This window comes from Ranitomeya variabilis, chromosome 4 (assembly GCF_051348905.1).
Source record: "Ranitomeya variabilis isolate aRanVar5 chromosome 4, aRanVar5.hap1, whole genome shotgun sequence".
NCBI classification, from domain to species: Eukaryota; Metazoa; Chordata; class Amphibia; order Anura; family Dendrobatidae; genus Ranitomeya; species Ranitomeya variabilis.
In genome coordinates, this window is record NC_135235.1 from 224,762,970 (window position 1) to 224,779,874 (window position 16,905).

The window sequence follows — 16,905 nt, forward strand, 5'->3', positions numbered from 1 at the left end:
ATCTCATAACAGGGAAGACCAAAGGACCCCCATAACAGAGATAGCCAAAGGACCCCCATAACAGGGATGGCCAAAGGACCCCCATAACAGGGATGGCCAAAGGACCCCCATAACAGAGATAGCCAAAGGACCCCCATAACAGGGATGGCCAAAGGACCCCCATAACAGAGATAGCCAAAGGACCCCCATAACAGAGATAGCCAAAGGACCCCCATAACAGGGATGGCCAAAGGACCCCCATAACAGAGCTGGCAGAGCCCCCATTATCAGTGCCGGACAGTGATTTGCTCGGTATAATGTGTGATAAGACCAGAACATTGGGGAAATCTACAGAAGTTACTGGGAAACTGCTACAATGTTGCAATATTTCCTTCCGCCATTATTTCATCCTGTGATGTTCTGGGGCAGAGAAAGCCGCTGATACTGAAAACCCACAGGACCAGTGAGGTGCGAGGTAAGCGGACCCCCTACATTATCACTGCCATGTCCCAATAGACCCCCATAACAGAGGTCCGGTAACCTGAGATATGGGGGGCTGTTCTCTAGAATCCTGCAAAACCCAGAAATAACCGCAGACACACAGCCCCCAGTATCTCAGCCTCCTGGACCTCTGTGCTGAAGTTGTGGGGGTCTCAGGGGATTGTTGTCACCGATAGTTGATTTTATGAAGATCATATTTAATATTGTTGAAGTGTTTTTTTAAATATGGTTCATTAAAACGGTTCCTGTCCCTGAAAATAATGATAATGTTGTTTTTAATTTTTCATATTATGTTTATGGGGGAAAAAATGAAATTTTACAAATTTAATACACCCACTATGCCTAATATTACACTCATAGTTACTATTCTCTAGAAATTACTTTTCAAAGGTTTTCATTATCATCACAGACAAGGTTACAATGGAATGTAAAACCTCTCTATTCACAATAGGTGATGTCACAGCTCACCTCCTCCTCCTGTACAATGACTGATAACACCTGTATATACAGTAGATAACACAGGATCCACCATTCACAATAGGTGATGTCACAGCTCACCTCCTCCTCCTGTACAATGACTGATAACACCTCTATATACAGTAGATAACAGGATCCACCATTCACAATAGGTGATGTCACAGCTCACCTCCTCCTCCTGTACAATGACTGATAACACCTCTATATACAGTAGATAACACAGGTTCCACCATTCACAATAGGTGATATCACAGCTCACCTCCTTCTCCTGTACAATGACTGATAACACCTCTATATACAGTAGATAGCACAGGATCCACCATTCACAATAGGTGATGTCACAGCTCACCTCCTCCCCCTCCTGTACAATGACTGATAACACCTCTATATACAGTAGATAACAGGATCCACCATTCACAATAGGTGATATCACAGCTCACCTCCTCCACCTGTACAATGACTGATAACACCTCTATATACAATAGATAACATAGGATCCACCATTCACAATAGGTGATGTCACAGCTCACCTCCTCCTCCTCCTGTACAGTGATTGATAACACCTCTATATACAGTAGATAACACAGGATCCACCATTCACAATAGGTGATGTCACAGCTCACCTCCTCCCTTTTTCATGCAGCGGATCCTTCAGGTGATCGGGCGACATGTCCTGGCAGTCTAAGCTCCTGACCTACGTGGTGATCCTGCTGCTCTTTGGCACCAGCGTGCTGGCGATCACTGCCGTGGTGTCCAGTTACTGGGGGCGAGTCCCATCTCAGTCCTTACACTTCGGATTGACGATAATTTGTGACGACAATGAGACGTGTTTCTCCGGGACACTCATCGGAACAGGTAAGGAGATCACAACCCTCATCATCTTCATCTTGGTTATAAAGTGACTTATTTCCTCTCTTTGCAGCCACTAGGTGGCACTATCAACAATGACTATAGATCAATAGGGGCCACTTAGGGGCTTTGGTTGCTGGGGATTATTACAATTTTCGGGTGCAGGGTCAGTGACCCCTCATTTCTGTCTTCACAGATGACGTCCTGAACCTCCTGATCACCGCTTTCATCTTTTCCGCTGTTCTCTCGATGACTTGTGGCATTATGGAACTGATCAGGACCTTTGCTTGCTTTGCTCTTCTAGGTGGATGTTCTTTGCTCATAAGTAAGTGCAGTAGCAGAAACGACTTGTAAAAATCTCAGTTACCTGCTGTCGACACTAGGGGGAGCTCTATTAGTCTATTCCTGTCTATCCATGTACGAATGTCTAAACATCGCCCTCTAGTGGAGGCAACAGGAAACACAGGTTTTTTTTAAATTGGAAAATGGGAGTGGTGTCTGTGGTTATCAGAGGGCGCTGACCTCTGCGCTCCCCCGGCACTGACCTCCGAGCTTCCCCATCGCTGACCTCCAAGCTCCCCCAGCGTTGACCTTTGCGCTCCCCCGGCGCTGATCTCCCAGCTCCCCCATCGCTGACCTCCGCGCTCCCCCGGCACTGACCTCTGCGCTCCACCGGCGCTGACCTCCCAGCACCCCCATCGCTGACCTCTGAGCTCCCCTGGCGCTAACCTCCACGCTCCCCTGGCACTGACCTCTGCGCTTCCCCAGCGCTGACCTCTGCACTACCCCGGCACTGACCTCCGAGCTCCCCCATCGCTGACCTCCGAGCTCCCCCGACGCTAACCTCCGCGCTGACCTCCCAGCTCCCCCATCGCTGACCTCCCAGCTCCCCCATCGCTGACCTCTGAGCTCCCCCGGCGCTAACCTCCGCGCTCCTCTGGCACTGACCTCCGAGCTTCCCCGACGCTGACCTCCGAGCTTCCCCGGCACTGACCTCCGAGCTCCCCTGGCGCTGACCTCTGCGCTCCCCTGGCGCTGACCTCCGCGTTCCCTCGGCGCTGACCTCCGCGCTCTCGTTTGTCTCTGCAGCGCTCTTGGGCTTCGCCGCAATGGTTCATTCAGTCGTTGTGTTCAACTCGTTATTCGGGTCATTCTACACTTTCTCCTGGTCCTTTGCTGTGGGATGGCTGTCCGTGCTGACTGCGGCCATGTCAGGTACGGTATAGGCTTAGATACACAGCTCAGCAGATGGTATCACACAGGATAGGATTAGATACATGGCTCAGCAGTCAGTATCACACAGGATAAGATTAAATACACAGCTCAGCAGTATCACACAGGATAGGATTAGATACACAGCTCAGCAGACAGTATCACTCAGGGTAGGATTAGATACATAGCTCAGCAGACAGTATCACTCAAGAAAGGATTAGATACATAGCTCAGCAGATGTTATCACACAGGATAGGATTAGATACACAGCTCAGCATACAGTATCACACAGGATAGGATTAGATACACGGCTCAGCAGTCAGTATCACACAGGATAGGATTAGATACACGGCTCAGCAGTCAGTATCACACCGGAGAGGATTAGATACATGGCTCAGCAGACAGTATCACACAGGAGAGGATTAGATACACAGCTCAGCAGACAGTATCACACAGGATAGGATTAGATACACAGCTCAGCAGACAGTATCACACAGGATAGGATTAGATACACAGCTCAGCAGACAGTATCACACAGGATAGGATTAGATACACAGCTCAGCAGACAGTATCACACAGGATAGGATTAGATACACAGCTCAGCAGACAGTATCACACAGGATAGGATTAGATACACAGCTCAGCAGAGCGTATGATAGGCTTAGATACATGTATCTATTCTGATGTTTCTTCTGCTGCTTCTCAGCTGCTCTCAGTTTCTTCTTATTTTGGACGGCACGAAAGACGACATTGGACGAATCATCATCCTCTGCCCCAACCGCCATTGTGACCATCACTGGGAACACTCAGAATCCTCCAGCGACCAACGAAGGGATCGTCCCCCCACCCCAATATATTGTACAGTGAGGCCCCCCCGAACTGATTCCAAAAGAAGAAATCATTAAATAATTGTGTTTTATTGACCCTTTTTTATTGAAAAAGTATTTACACCCTGTGACCTTTTTCACATTTTTTTTCCAAGTTACGCCCAAAAACTTAAATGTATTTTCTGTGGATTTTCTGTGACACTAACACTAAGCCGCCAGTATCTGTGATGCGTAAAGGAAATGATACAAGGTTTTCATTTGTATTCAGCCCTCCGTAGTCTGATGCCACTATATAAAATCCTGAGGGACCAATCATCTGGAGACGTCGTATAATTAGTACATTGTGTTCCCCCTGGGTGTGATTTCTTCTCAGTATAATGACTGCTGTTCTGTGAAGGCCTCAGAGGTTTGTGTGAGAACATTAGGGATTAAACAACAACATGAAATCCAAGGAGCCCACCAGACATGTCAAGGATAAAGTTGTGGAAAAGTAAAGCAGGGTTAGGTTATAAAAACATAGCCCAAGCTCCGAACATGTCAAGGAGCACTGTTCAATCCATCATCCAAAAGTGTCACAACTGCAAACTCACCAAGACATGTCTGTCCATCTAAACTGACATCCCAGGGAAGGAGAACGTTAAGTAACAGAGCAACCAAGAGGTTCATGGTCACTCTCGAGAAGCTGCAGAGATCCACAGGTCAGGTGGGAGAATCTGCCCATAGGACAACTATTATTATACTCCACAAATCTGGCTTTTATAGAACAGTGGCAAAAAGAAAACCATTTTTGAAAGCCATAAGAAGTCCCGTTTCCAGTTTGCAAAAAGCCAAGTAGGGGAAACAGTGAGTATGTGAAAAAAGGGGCTCTGGTCAGATGAGACCAAAGGAAAACTTTTTAGGCCAATTGCAAAATAGTATCTGTGGTGAAAAAATAACACTGCACATCACTGTGAAAACATTATCCCTACAGTTACACATGGTGGAGGCTGTATCCTGCTGTGGGGAGGCTTTTCTTCAGCAGGGGCAGGGAAGCTCGTCAGAGTTTATGGGAAGATGGATGGAGATCAATACAGGGCAATCCTGGAGGAAAACCTGTTAGAAGCTGGAAAAAACTTGAGACTGGGGCGTAGGTTCACCTTCCAGCAGGAAAACAACCCTAAACATACTTCCATAACTACAATGGACAGATGAGATGAGGCCTGCACAACATATGGCCTGCACCCGGCTTGAACAGCATACAGCCCGCCGAATTAACGTCTTTCAGACGCAAATACATGAGGGTGACAATTTTGAAATGGGGCATAATTTTTCAAGAGGTGGGGGGTGCTTTATTCAGAGGGGCGGTGTGCTGGGGTTGTTTTACAAAGGCTCAGTGTCTGTGTGTTGGGGGATATTTTGCAGAGCGGCAGTGTGAGGGGGATATTTTGGAGAAGGGCAGTACGTGGTGGGATATTTTGGAGAAGGGCAGTGTGAGGGGGGATATTTTAGAGAAGGGCAGTGTGAGGGGGGATATTTTGGAGAAGGGCAGTGTGAGGGGGGATATTTTGGAGAAGGGCAGTGTGAGGGAGATATTTTGGAGAAGGGCACTGTGAGGGGGATATGTTGGAGAAGAGCAGTGTGAGGGGGATATTTTGGAGCAGGGCAGTGTGAAGGCGATATTTTGGAGAAGGGCAGTGTGAGGGGGATCTGTTGGAGAAGGGCAGTACAGGGTGGGATGTTTTGGAGAAGGGCAGACTGAGGAAGGATATTTTGGAGAAGGGCAGTATGGGGTGGGATATTTTTGAGAAGGACAGTGTGAGGGGGATATTTTAGAGAAGGGCAGTGTGAGGGGGGATATTTTGGAGAAGGGCAGTGTGAGGGGGGATATTTTGGAGAAGGGCAGTGTGAGGGGGGATATTTTCTAGAAGGGCAGTATGAGGGGGATATTTTGGAGAAGGGCAGTGTGAGGGGGGATATTTTGGAGAAGGGCAGTGTGAGAGGGATATTTTCTAGAAGGGCAGTGTGAGGGGGGATATTTTGGAGAAGGGCAGTGTGAGGGGAGATATTTTCTAGAAGGGCAGTGTGAGGGGGGATAATTTGGAGAAGGGCAGTGTGAGGGGTATATTTTGGAGAAGGGCAGTGTGAGGGGGATATTTTGGAGAAGGGCAGTGTGAGGGGGATATTTTCTAGAAGGGCAGTGTGAGGGGGATATTTTGGAGAAGGGCAGTGTGAGGGGGGATATTTTGGAGAAGGGCAGTGTGAGGGGGACATTTTGGAGAAGGGCAGTGTGAGGGGGGTTATTTTGGAGAAGGGCAGTGTGAGGGAGATATTTTGGAGAAGGGCAGTGTGAGGGGGATATTTTGGAGAAGGGCAGTTTAAGGGGGATATTTTCTAGAAGGGCAGTGTGAGGGGGATATTTTCTAGAAGGGCAGTGTGAGGGGGATATTTTGGAGAAGGCAGTGTGAGGGGTATATTTTCTAGAAGGGCAGTGTGAGGGGGATATTTTGGAGAAGGGCAGTACTGCGATTCCTGTCTGATAATTGCTGGTAACAACAACTCCCAGAATCTCCTTACCATTGTTAAAGGCATACTGGGAATTGTAGGTTTATGCGATACAAATGTACATGGGACTGATCTGACTTTGCAGTTGATTGCTGTACTAAGCTTGGTGATTTATTTATGTACTGACGTTGGTTCTGGTGCTGCATTCAGGTACTGATGGTGGTTCTGGTGCTGCAATTCATGTGCTGATGGTGGTTTTGGTTTTATACACATGTAGCAATCCAAAACTGGACTCATAACTATAATTTCTTTTTCTTTGCCTATATAGCGCTATCTTATTCCACAGCCATTTACAAACATTATTATCACTGTCCCCAGTGGGGCTCACAATCTAGATTCCCTGTAAGTATGTCTTTGGAGTGTGGGAGGAAACCGGAGGAAATCCAAGCAACCACGGGGAGAACATACAAACTCCTTGCAGGGGTGTAATTGGTGGGATTTGAACCCAGGACCCCAGAGCTGCAAGGCTAACCACTGAGGCACCGTGCTGCCCTGTTAAAACTTAAAAATCCTCAAAATTTCGAGCTTTGAGATTATATGGAGGACTGGGTCAGATTGTGATCAGATTCTGTTCCAAAAACTCAGTGCAAGTTAAAGTATGTTCACATGTAATTTTTGGAGTAGAATCTCTCTAAATCCTCATCAAATCCTCAAAACGTGTTTTTGGTGATGTATTCATGCGAGTACCCCTTAATTTTTTTGCATCCGTTGGGATTGGTTCAGTATGGCATTGCAGCCCATGGACCAAAAAATGTTGTGCACCCCTGGTCTAGATCAGAGCATATTTACGTGTGTGAACGGCCGAATCACAGTCCAGACTCAAATCCCAGCGAATCAGTGACAAGACGTGAAAATCGCTGATCACAGTCGTCTCCATCCGATCTCACTGAGCGAGTGTGCAAAGAAAGGTGGTCCTACAAAGTATTGACTCAGGGGGGCTGAATACAAATGCAAGTCTCAATTTATATTTTTGGAATATTTGGGAAATCAGGTATCATTTCCTTTATACGTCACAAATACATGCTACTTTGTGTTGGCGTCAAATAAAATCTGGGAGTAATGTGAAAAAGTGTGGAAAAGTTCACGGGGTATGAATACTTTTTCAAGTCACTGCATATAAGATCTGTTCTTATTATTTACATTTCTGCTGTGGAAATTAGTTCTGTTCCCTCCTGTAATAAAATCTGGTTATGAAAAGTCAGAGGAGCGGAATCTTTTGTAACTTACAGGAACTGTGTAATTGGGAAGTTTGGAAACACCCAGAGTTCATACATGTGCAACTTCCTAAACTCCGCACGTGCCGCATACGAAGGATGTGGTGCAGCTCATGAACAGAACTCCAACAACAGCAGTATATACTGACACAGATGGAACTCTAGCCACAAACAGGGGCTGATACACAGTAACAAACTGTGCTGCCCATCTTCTTACATCATCATGTTAGCTCTGGGTGGGGGGTCGTGGATGGAAGCATTTAGTGCCCCCATTATCTGACATCAGCGATGGATTAAATCAGGTCTATCAGAAAGCTGCAGATCTTTTTCTGACCCGGTGGTCCGGCGTTCTGCTGCTTTAATAAAACGCATTGTCTCTTTAATAAACCACCTAGAACCCGCGGTGTGTGATACAATGTAACAAGTTCTGATTCTATTTATTTATTTGCACATTCCGGTGGTAAAATCACTTTCACGGCCAATCAGAAATGAGGAAGTGGTTGTGGACGTAGCGGTGCGCGTTGTACAGAGGAGCAGCTTGTGCTCCGCTACTTCTCGTAACTACAGCAGTAACCATGGAGACACGAGACGTTCACGGCGTCGCCACTAACGAAATCATTCCTGGGATCCCATTATATGGTGTCATGAAAATGTCTCATGATCTCCGTATAGAAAGGGGCTGTCTGGGCAGAAAATATTCATGACCTATCCTTAAAGGGGATGTCTGGGCAGAAAATATTCATGACCTATCCTTAAAGGGGATGTCTGGGCAGAAAATATTAATTACCTGTCCTTAAAGGGATTGTCTGGACAGAAAATATTGATGATCTATCCTTAAAGGGGTTGTCTGGACAGAAAATATTAATTACGTATCCTTAAAGGGGTTGTCTGGACAGAAAATATTCATGACCTATCCTTAAATGGGTTATCTGGACAGAAAATAATAATGACCTATCATTAGAGGGGTTGCGTGGATGGAAAATATTCATGACCTATCCTTAAAGGGTTGTCTGGGCACAAAATATTCATGACTGATCCTTCAAGGGGTTGTCTGGATGGAAAATATTCATGACTTAATACATTGAATGGAGCTGTGCTCACTGGAGTTGTTTTCAGCTTTTAGGTGAAGGTACGGGACGTCACTTTAATAAAGCATAGGTCATCAATATCTTATCGTTGGGTGTTTGTAACGGTATAAAAGTGGACGTAACCAAGGGCAACTTCTTAAAAAGTCCTAAAAAAAGCTGCAGAGATGCTGAACCCTGGTGCTGTTACTGTGTTTCCTTTTCGGACATTGTTGCAGTGAACTTCTTGTTTCTACACTGGTGATTTTACGCCCGGATGGGAGCCTGGACGGTTATTCGCTGCTCGCCGCCGGTGCTGCAAGCAATGGCGCAACTCTTGCACAAGCCTGCAACGTCTTGGGGGGATGGTGGGGTAGATATAGTCAGATCTCGCATACAGTCCTGATTTCAGAGACCTGGGCGGTGGGAGACATCATGACCACATTAAGGTATTTGTGTCTTTTCTAGGGTTTCCCAAGGCTCCATACTGGGGTATAACAAATGACCAGGGGCCCCAAAGCTGAGCTTAGCATAGGGCCCCACAGTCAGGGTCACAATGGGCGGTGATGAGGGATGGTGCTGCCCTGGAGCCTCAGTGAGGGAGCGCCGGGGGCATTAATTATGTTGTAATGTGCATGTCAGTCACTGGGGGCGCACTAATCTGTACATGAGGCAACTCCAGGGTCCTACATAGGGGTAGAGGGGTATTAGCCCCCAATCCTCCCCGGCCAATAACGCTACATCGTGCCGGACTCAACTAGGTCAGCGGATATTTCTAGGGGGGAAATCACTGACATCGCAACTACGGAAATAATATGAAAAAAAGGTCTCTTCTTACATGATCAGGAGGATTGGATACAGCAGCTCAGCCGACAGTATCACACATGAGGAGCTTAGATACACCGAGCTAGCAAACTGCATCTGACATGATAGCTTTATATACAGTACATTGAGCTGCAGACAGTATCACACAGGATAGGATTAGATACACGGCTCAGCAGACGGTAAGACACAGGAAAGGATTAGATACACAGCTCAGCAGTATCACACAGGATAGGATTAGATACACGGCTCAGCAGTCAGTATCACACAGGATAGGATTAGATACACGGCTCAGCAGTCAGTATCACACAGGATAGGATTAGATACACAGCTCAGCAGACAGTATCACACAGGATAGGATTAGATACACGGCTCAGCAGTCAGTATCACACAGGATAGGATTAGATACACGGCTCGGCAGACAGTATCACACAGGATAGGATTAGATAGATGGCTCAGCAGACAGTGTCACACAGGATAGGATTAGATACACGGCTCGGCAGACAGTGTCACACAGGATAGGATTAGATACACGGCTCGGCAGACAGTATCACACAGGATAGGATTAGATAGATGGCTCAGCAGACAGTGTCACACAGGATAGGATTAGATACACGGCTCGGCAGACAGTATCACACAGGATAGGATTAGATAGACTTTACTTGCGGTGGACACCGCGTAACGTTCACACTTCCTTCCCTTCCACAAGTTGACTGACTTGCTGCCCATACTGACATATATATATTTTCCAGTTCGTTCCAAGTGGATGCAAATTAAGTAATTACTACCGGGGTCCTACCAAGTGTACCACTACATTTAGCACACTGATGAAGGTCAAGTACAGACCGAAACGTTTGCGAGTACTGTATGTAAATAACCACCCCCCATTTTGCATCACATTTTACTGGAGTGTGCTAGTTACTTACATTCTAGGATTAGATACACGGCTCAGCAGACAGTATCACACAGGAGAGGATTAGATACACAGCTCAGCAGATACAATCACACAGGCTAGAATTAAGGTACCTTCACACTAAACGACTTTGCAACGATAACGATAGCGATCCGTGACGTTGCAGCGTCCTGGCTAGCGATATCGTTTAGTTTGACACGCAGCAGCGATCTGGATCCTGCTGTGATATCGCTGGTCGTTGACTAAAGTCCAGAACTTTATTTGGTCGTCAGATCGCCGTGTATTGTTGTGTTTGACAGCAAAAGCAACGATACCAGCGATGTTTTACAATGGTAACCAGGGTAAATATCGGGTTACTAAGCGGGGGGCCGCTCTTAGTAACCCGATATTTACCCTGGTTACCATTGTAAAAGTAAAAAAAACAAACAGTACATACTCACCTTCTGCTGTCTGTCACACGTCCCCCGCTGTCCGCTTCCTGCACTGACTGAGCGCCGGCCGTAAAGTAAAAGCAGAGCGCAGCGGTGACGTCACCGCTCTGCTGTTAGGACCGGCACTCAGTCAGTGCAGGAAGCGGACACCGGGGGACGCATGTAAGTATGTACTGTTTGTTTTTTTACATTTTACACTAGTAACCAGGGTAAACATCGGGTTACTAAGCGCGGCCCTGCGCTTAGCAACCCGATGTTTACCCTGGTTACCCGGGGACTTCGGCATCGTTGGTCGCTGGAGAGCTGTCTGTGTGACAGCTCTCCAGCGACCACACAGCGACGCTGCAGCGATCGGCATCGTTGTCTGTATCGCTGCAGCGTCGCTTAGTGTGAAGGTACCTTTAGATACACAGCTCAATAAACAGTATCACACAGGATAGGATTAGATACATGGCTCAGCAGACAGTATCACACATGATAGAATGGGATACACCACCCCAGTAGGAAGTTTCACAAGTGATGGTCTTAGATACACCAGTTAGGTGGTACCCTGTCCCTGGATAACATTCTCGTTTACAGTTTTATGTTCTTTGCTCTTTCGCAGCCCTTCAATGTCCTTTGGGCTGAGACTGTCAGTCGGGGTGATGCTGACGGTCAGCAATGTCTTCCTCCTCATCGCCATATCCACAAATCGTTGGGCCGACACTGCAGATGGGGTATATGCCGGCATCTGGAAACGGTGCAACCGAGAATTCTGCCAATCCCACTCAGAAATTAGTAAGTCATCATCAGGAGCGGCTGTAAATCTGAGCCACAAGCAGTTTCGCCATTGTCCTGCTTCAGCAGGGGTTGTCACCTCCTAAGTCATCATCAGGAGAGGCTGTAAATCTGAGCCACATGTAGTTTCGCCATTGTCCTGCTCCAGCAGGGGTTGTCACCTCGTAAGTCATCATCAGGAGCGGCTGTAAATCTGAGCCACATGTAGTTTCGCCATTGTCCTGCTCCAGCAGGGGTTGTCTCTAGTAAGTCATCATCAGGAGCGGCTGTAAATCTGAGCCACATGTAGTTTCGCCATTGTCCTGCTCCAGCAGGGGTTGTCATTTAGTAAGTCATCATCAGGAGCGGCTGTAAATCTGAGCCACATGTAGTTTCGCCATTGTCCAGCTCCAGCAGGGGTTGTCATCTAGTAAGTCATCATCAGGAGCGGCTGTAAATCTGATCCACATGTAGTTTCGCCATTGTCCAGCTCCAGCAGGGGTTGTCATCTAGTAAGTCATCATCAGAAGCGACTGTAAATCTGTGCCACATGTAGTTTCGCCATTGTCTAGCTACAGCAGGGGTTGTCATCTAGGAAGTCATCATCAGGAGCGGCTGTAAATCTGAGCCACGTGTAGTTTCGCCATTGTCCAGCTCCAGCAGGGGTTATCACCTAGTAAGTCATCATCAGGAGTGGCTGTAAATCTGATCCACATGTAGTTTCGCCATTGTTCAGCTCCAGCAGGGGTTGTCATCTAGTAAGTCATCATCAGGAGCAGCTGTAAATCTGAGCCACATGTAGTTTCGCCATTGTCCAGCTCCAGCAGGGGTTGTCACCTAGTAAGTCATCATCAGGAGTGGCTGTAAATCTGAGCCACATGTAGTTTCACCATTGACCAGCTCCAGCAGGGGTTGTCATCTAGTAAGTCATCATCAGGAGCAGCTGTAAATCTGAGCCACATGTAGTTTCGCCATTGTCCAGCTCCAGCAGGGGTTGTCACCTAGTAAGTCATCATCAGGAATGGCTGTAAATCTGATCCACATGTAGTTTCGCCATTGCTCAGCTCCAGCAGGGGTTGTCATCTAGCAAGTTATCATCAGGAGCGGCTGTAAATCTGAGCCACATGTAGTTTCGCCATTGTCCAGCTCCAGCAGGGGTTGTCACCTAGTAAGTCATCATCAGGAGTGGCTGTAAATCTGAGCGACATGTAGTTTCACCATTGACCAGCTCCAGCAGGGGTTGTCATCTAGTAAGTCATCATCAGGAATGCCTGTAAATCTGAGCCACGTGTAGTTTCGCCATTGTCCAGCTCCAGCAGGGGTTGTCACGTAGTAAGTCATCATCAAGAGTGGCTGTAAATCTGATCCACATGTAGTTTCACCATTGTCCAGCTCTTGCTGGGGTTGTCACCTAGTAAGTCATCATCAGGAGCAGCTGTAAATCTGAGCCACATGTAGTTTCGCCATTGTTCAGCTCCAGCAGGGGTTGTCTTCTAGTAAGTCATCATCAGGATCGTCTGTAAATCTGAGCCACAAGCAGTTTCGCCATTGTCCAGCTCCAGCAGGGTTTTTTTCACCTTTGTCACCTAAGTTCCCTAGTGATCGGCCAGGTTTGTCGTATTGGTGTCCATACAAGTGCAGTGTTTGTCTGCCTCACACTAGTCTGGACACATCCCGCCGTCCTCTTCGTGGTCTCTTGTCTTTATGTAATAATTTCTCCTTTTTCTCTTTCTCACTCAGTTCACGCCAAAGTCCTCCTGATCTTCTTCCTCATATTTAACATCTTAACCAACATCGCCGTTATATTCACCCTCTGGGCGGGAGAAGAGGACTACAAGAAAATCATCGGAAAAACCAGTCTGTTTAATGGTAGAAATGAGCAGTAACATATCTGTATCTATCTACATACACAGCTATAACATGAACACAGTGTGTATACACAGAGCTATAACATGAGCGCTGTGTATATACAGAGCTATGACATGAGCTCTGTGTATATACAGCTATAACATGAGGGCTGTGTGTATATACAGCTATAACATGAGCGCTGTGTGTATATACAGCTATAACATGAGCGCTGTGTGTGTATATACAGCTATAACAGGAGTGCTGTGCATATACAGAGCTATAACAAGAGCGCTGTGTATATACAGCTATAACAAGAGTGCTGTGCATATAGAGCTATAACATGAGCGCTGTGTATATACAGCTATAACACGAACACTGTGTGTATACACAGCTGTAACATGAGCGCTGTGCATATACAGAGCTATAACATGAGCTCTGTGTATATACAGCTATAACATGAGTGCTGTGTGTGTATATACAGAGCTATAACATGAGCGCTGTGTATACAGCTATAACACGAGCGCTGTGTGTATATACAGCTATAACATGAGCGCTGTGTGTGTATACATAGCTATAACATGAGCTCTATGCATATACAGCTATAACATAAGCGGTGTGTATATATAGCTAGAACATGAGCTCTGTGTATATACAGCTATAACATGAGCGCTGTGTGTATATAGAACTATAACATGAGCGCTGTGTGTATATACAGCTATAACATGAGCTCTGTGAATATACAGAGCTATAACACGAGCGTTGTGTGTATATACAGCTATAACAAGAGCGCTGTGCATATACAGAGCTATAACATGAGCTCTGTGTATATACAGCTATAACATGAGCTCTGTGTATATACAGCTATAACATGAGCGCTGTGTGTATATACAGCTATAAAATGAGCTCTGTGTGTATATACAGCTATGACATGAGCTCTGTGTATATACAGCTATAACACGAGTGCTGTGTGTATATACAGCTATAACATGAGCGCTGTGCATATACAGAGCTATAACATGAGCGCTGTGTATATACAGCTATAACACAAGCGCTGTGTGTATACAGATATAACATGAGCTCTGTGTATATACAGGTATAACACGAGCGCTGTGTGTATATACAGAGCTATAACACGAGCGCGGTGTGTATATAGAGCTATAACATGAGCGCTGTGTGTATATAGAGCTATAACATGAGCGCTGTGTGTATATAGAGCTGTAACATGAGCGCTGTGTGTATATAGAGCTATAACATGAGCGCTGTGTATACAGCTGTAACATGAGCGCTGTGTGTATACAGAGCTATAACACGTGCGCGGTGTGTATATAGAGCTATAACATGAGCGCTGTGTGTATATAGAGCTGTAACATGAGCTTGGTGTGTATATAGAGCTATAACATGAGCGCTGTGTGTATACAGCTGTAACATGAGCGCTGTGTGTATACAGAGCTATAACACCTGCGCGGTGTGTATATAGAGCTATAACATGAGCGCTGTGTGTATATAGAGCTATAACATGAGCGCTGTGTGTATATAGAGCTGTAACATGAGCGCGGTGTGTATATAGAGCTATAACATGAGCGCGGTGTGTATATAGAGCTATAACATGAGCGCTGTGTGTATACAGCTGTAACATGAGCGCTGTGTGTATACAGAGCTATAACACGTGCGCGGTGTGTATATAGAGCTATAACATGAGAGCTGTGTGTATATAGAGCTATAACATGAGCGCTGTGTGTATATAGAGCTGTAACATGAGCGCTGTGTGTATACAGAGCTATAACACGTGCGCGGTGTGTATATAGAGCTATAACATGAGCGCTGTGTGTATATAGAGCTATAACATGAGCGCTGTGTGTATATAGAGCTATAACATGAGCGCTGTGTATATAGAGCTATAACATGAGCGCTGTGTGTATATAGAGCTGTAACATGAGCGCGGTGTGTATATAGAGCTATAACATGAGCGCTGTGTGTATACAGCTGTAACATGAGCGCTGTGTGTATACAGAGCTATAACACGTGCGCGGTGTGTATATAGAGCTATAACATGAGAGCTGTGTGTATACAGCTATAACATGAGCGCTGTATGTAGTGACCGGTCGTTTCTCTCCTTCCAGCCTTCTTGGGGATGGCCGGGATGACTTCCGCCACAGTCTTCTTCGCGCTGGCCGTGGACCGCAGACACATCCTATACGGCCTCCCGCTGGGCTGGCTGAGCACGGGGCTGGTGGTCGCGGCTGGTGAGTTTTATATTTGCCCTTTTCTGTGGGACCACAGGGCTGCACGTGGCATGGGACTGGTGAGACGATGGTGGTGGCTGCTCTCCGGAAACTTCCCATCACTTTTTCCAGGGCCAATAGATGGAGGACAGGGGCCGTTGTCACTGGGTGAAGTTTCAGAGCGAGAACCTCGGGGGCGGGACCCTCCTGCCACGTTGCACATGACCGATGCCATCCTTCTCCTCAACAGGTATCGTGAGTTTAGTCCACGCTGCTCTGGAGCCGGACAAGACCTCCACCACCATACAAGACTTGATAAAGGGCAACAAAGACCCCCCGCCATATCCGGGCACCGAGGCTGGGCCAACCACAGCTGCGCCAACCTGTGCTGCACCAACCACCGCTGCACCAACCAGCATCATTGTGTCTTAAAGGGGAATACAACTTGTAGAATCTTAACAGCTGGGGCAGACGTCACTCATTTAAAGGGAAACTTCTTCCAGGTTTTTAAATTATTTTAAAACTTTGATAAAAACGACAACTTCCTTTGACCCACCCCCCAGAGAGTGTGAAAGGTGAATTTTTCAGGGTCTGTTTAGTACCTTCGTTAGTTTTAGCATTATACTGCGTACATAATGCTCTGCTTATTTTCTGACACAGAGCTCCAAATCCCCTGCCTAGATACTGAACTTAAAAGGATAAAATTCTGTTGCACCTGTTGTTACCACTAGAGGCAGCTGAGCAGCTTACCATATACAATTTACTCCTAAGCTCCCTCTAGTGGAGACAGCTGGTAATCAGAATTTTCTCTTTCTCAGTTCTACGTCTAGGCAGAGGAGTTGGAGTTCTGTATCAGTAAAGTGTTGACCACAATGAATAAATATATGTTGAGTCAGCAATTAATTATTTACTATTTAATTAATATGCTAATTACCGGTATGTCTTTTGATAACAATATAATTTTTTTAGAGAAAAAACGTCTGTAAACCTCCATCTTATCTTTTTTTAAAATAAACCAGTTTTTTTAATTTGAGTGTTTATTTTCCAGCTTATTATTTAGGAAGCCAAAGGGACACAGACTTACCCAATCTGTGAGAAGAGACTTAGCTTCAATGCTAATTATATTCCCATGCGAGATGAAATCACAAAAATCAGAGCAATTACTGTCAGAAAGACTAACAAACTGAACCATGCTGGAGACAGAGCATGCTACAAGGATCTCTGTTTCTTTAAATCCCTGTGCTATGCT

General features: G+C 46.2%; 2 protein-coding genes across 2 annotated transcripts; both read left to right on the forward strand.

Moving 5' to 3' along the window:
• The first annotated feature begins 349 nt into the window (after nucleotides 1–349).
• LOC143768690 (uncharacterized) lies at nucleotides 350–5,218 on the forward strand. The gene is made up of 5 exons (XM_077257333.1): nucleotides 350–454; nucleotides 1,601–1,812; nucleotides 2,003–2,131; nucleotides 2,896–3,021; nucleotides 3,725–5,218. Exons 2-5 carry the CDS (start codon nucleotides 1,626–1,628, stop codon nucleotides 3,883–3,885), a joined length of 603 nt encoding a protein of 200 aa, XP_077113448.1. The 5' UTR covers nucleotides 350–454; nucleotides 1,601–1,625; the 3' UTR covers nucleotides 3,886–5,218.
• A 3,780-nt stretch (nucleotides 5,219–8,998) lies between these two features.
• Nucleotides 8,999–16,683, forward strand: TMEM202 (transmembrane protein 202). Its single transcript, XM_077260071.1, has 5 exons — nucleotides 8,999–9,113; nucleotides 11,435–11,607; nucleotides 13,327–13,455; nucleotides 15,555–15,677; nucleotides 15,907–16,683. Exons 1-5 carry the CDS (start codon nucleotides 9,100–9,102, stop codon nucleotides 16,086–16,088), a joined length of 621 nt encoding a protein of 206 aa, XP_077116186.1. The 5' UTR covers nucleotides 8,999–9,099; the 3' UTR covers nucleotides 16,089–16,683.
• The last annotated feature ends 222 nt before the right edge of the window (nucleotides 16,684–16,905 follow it).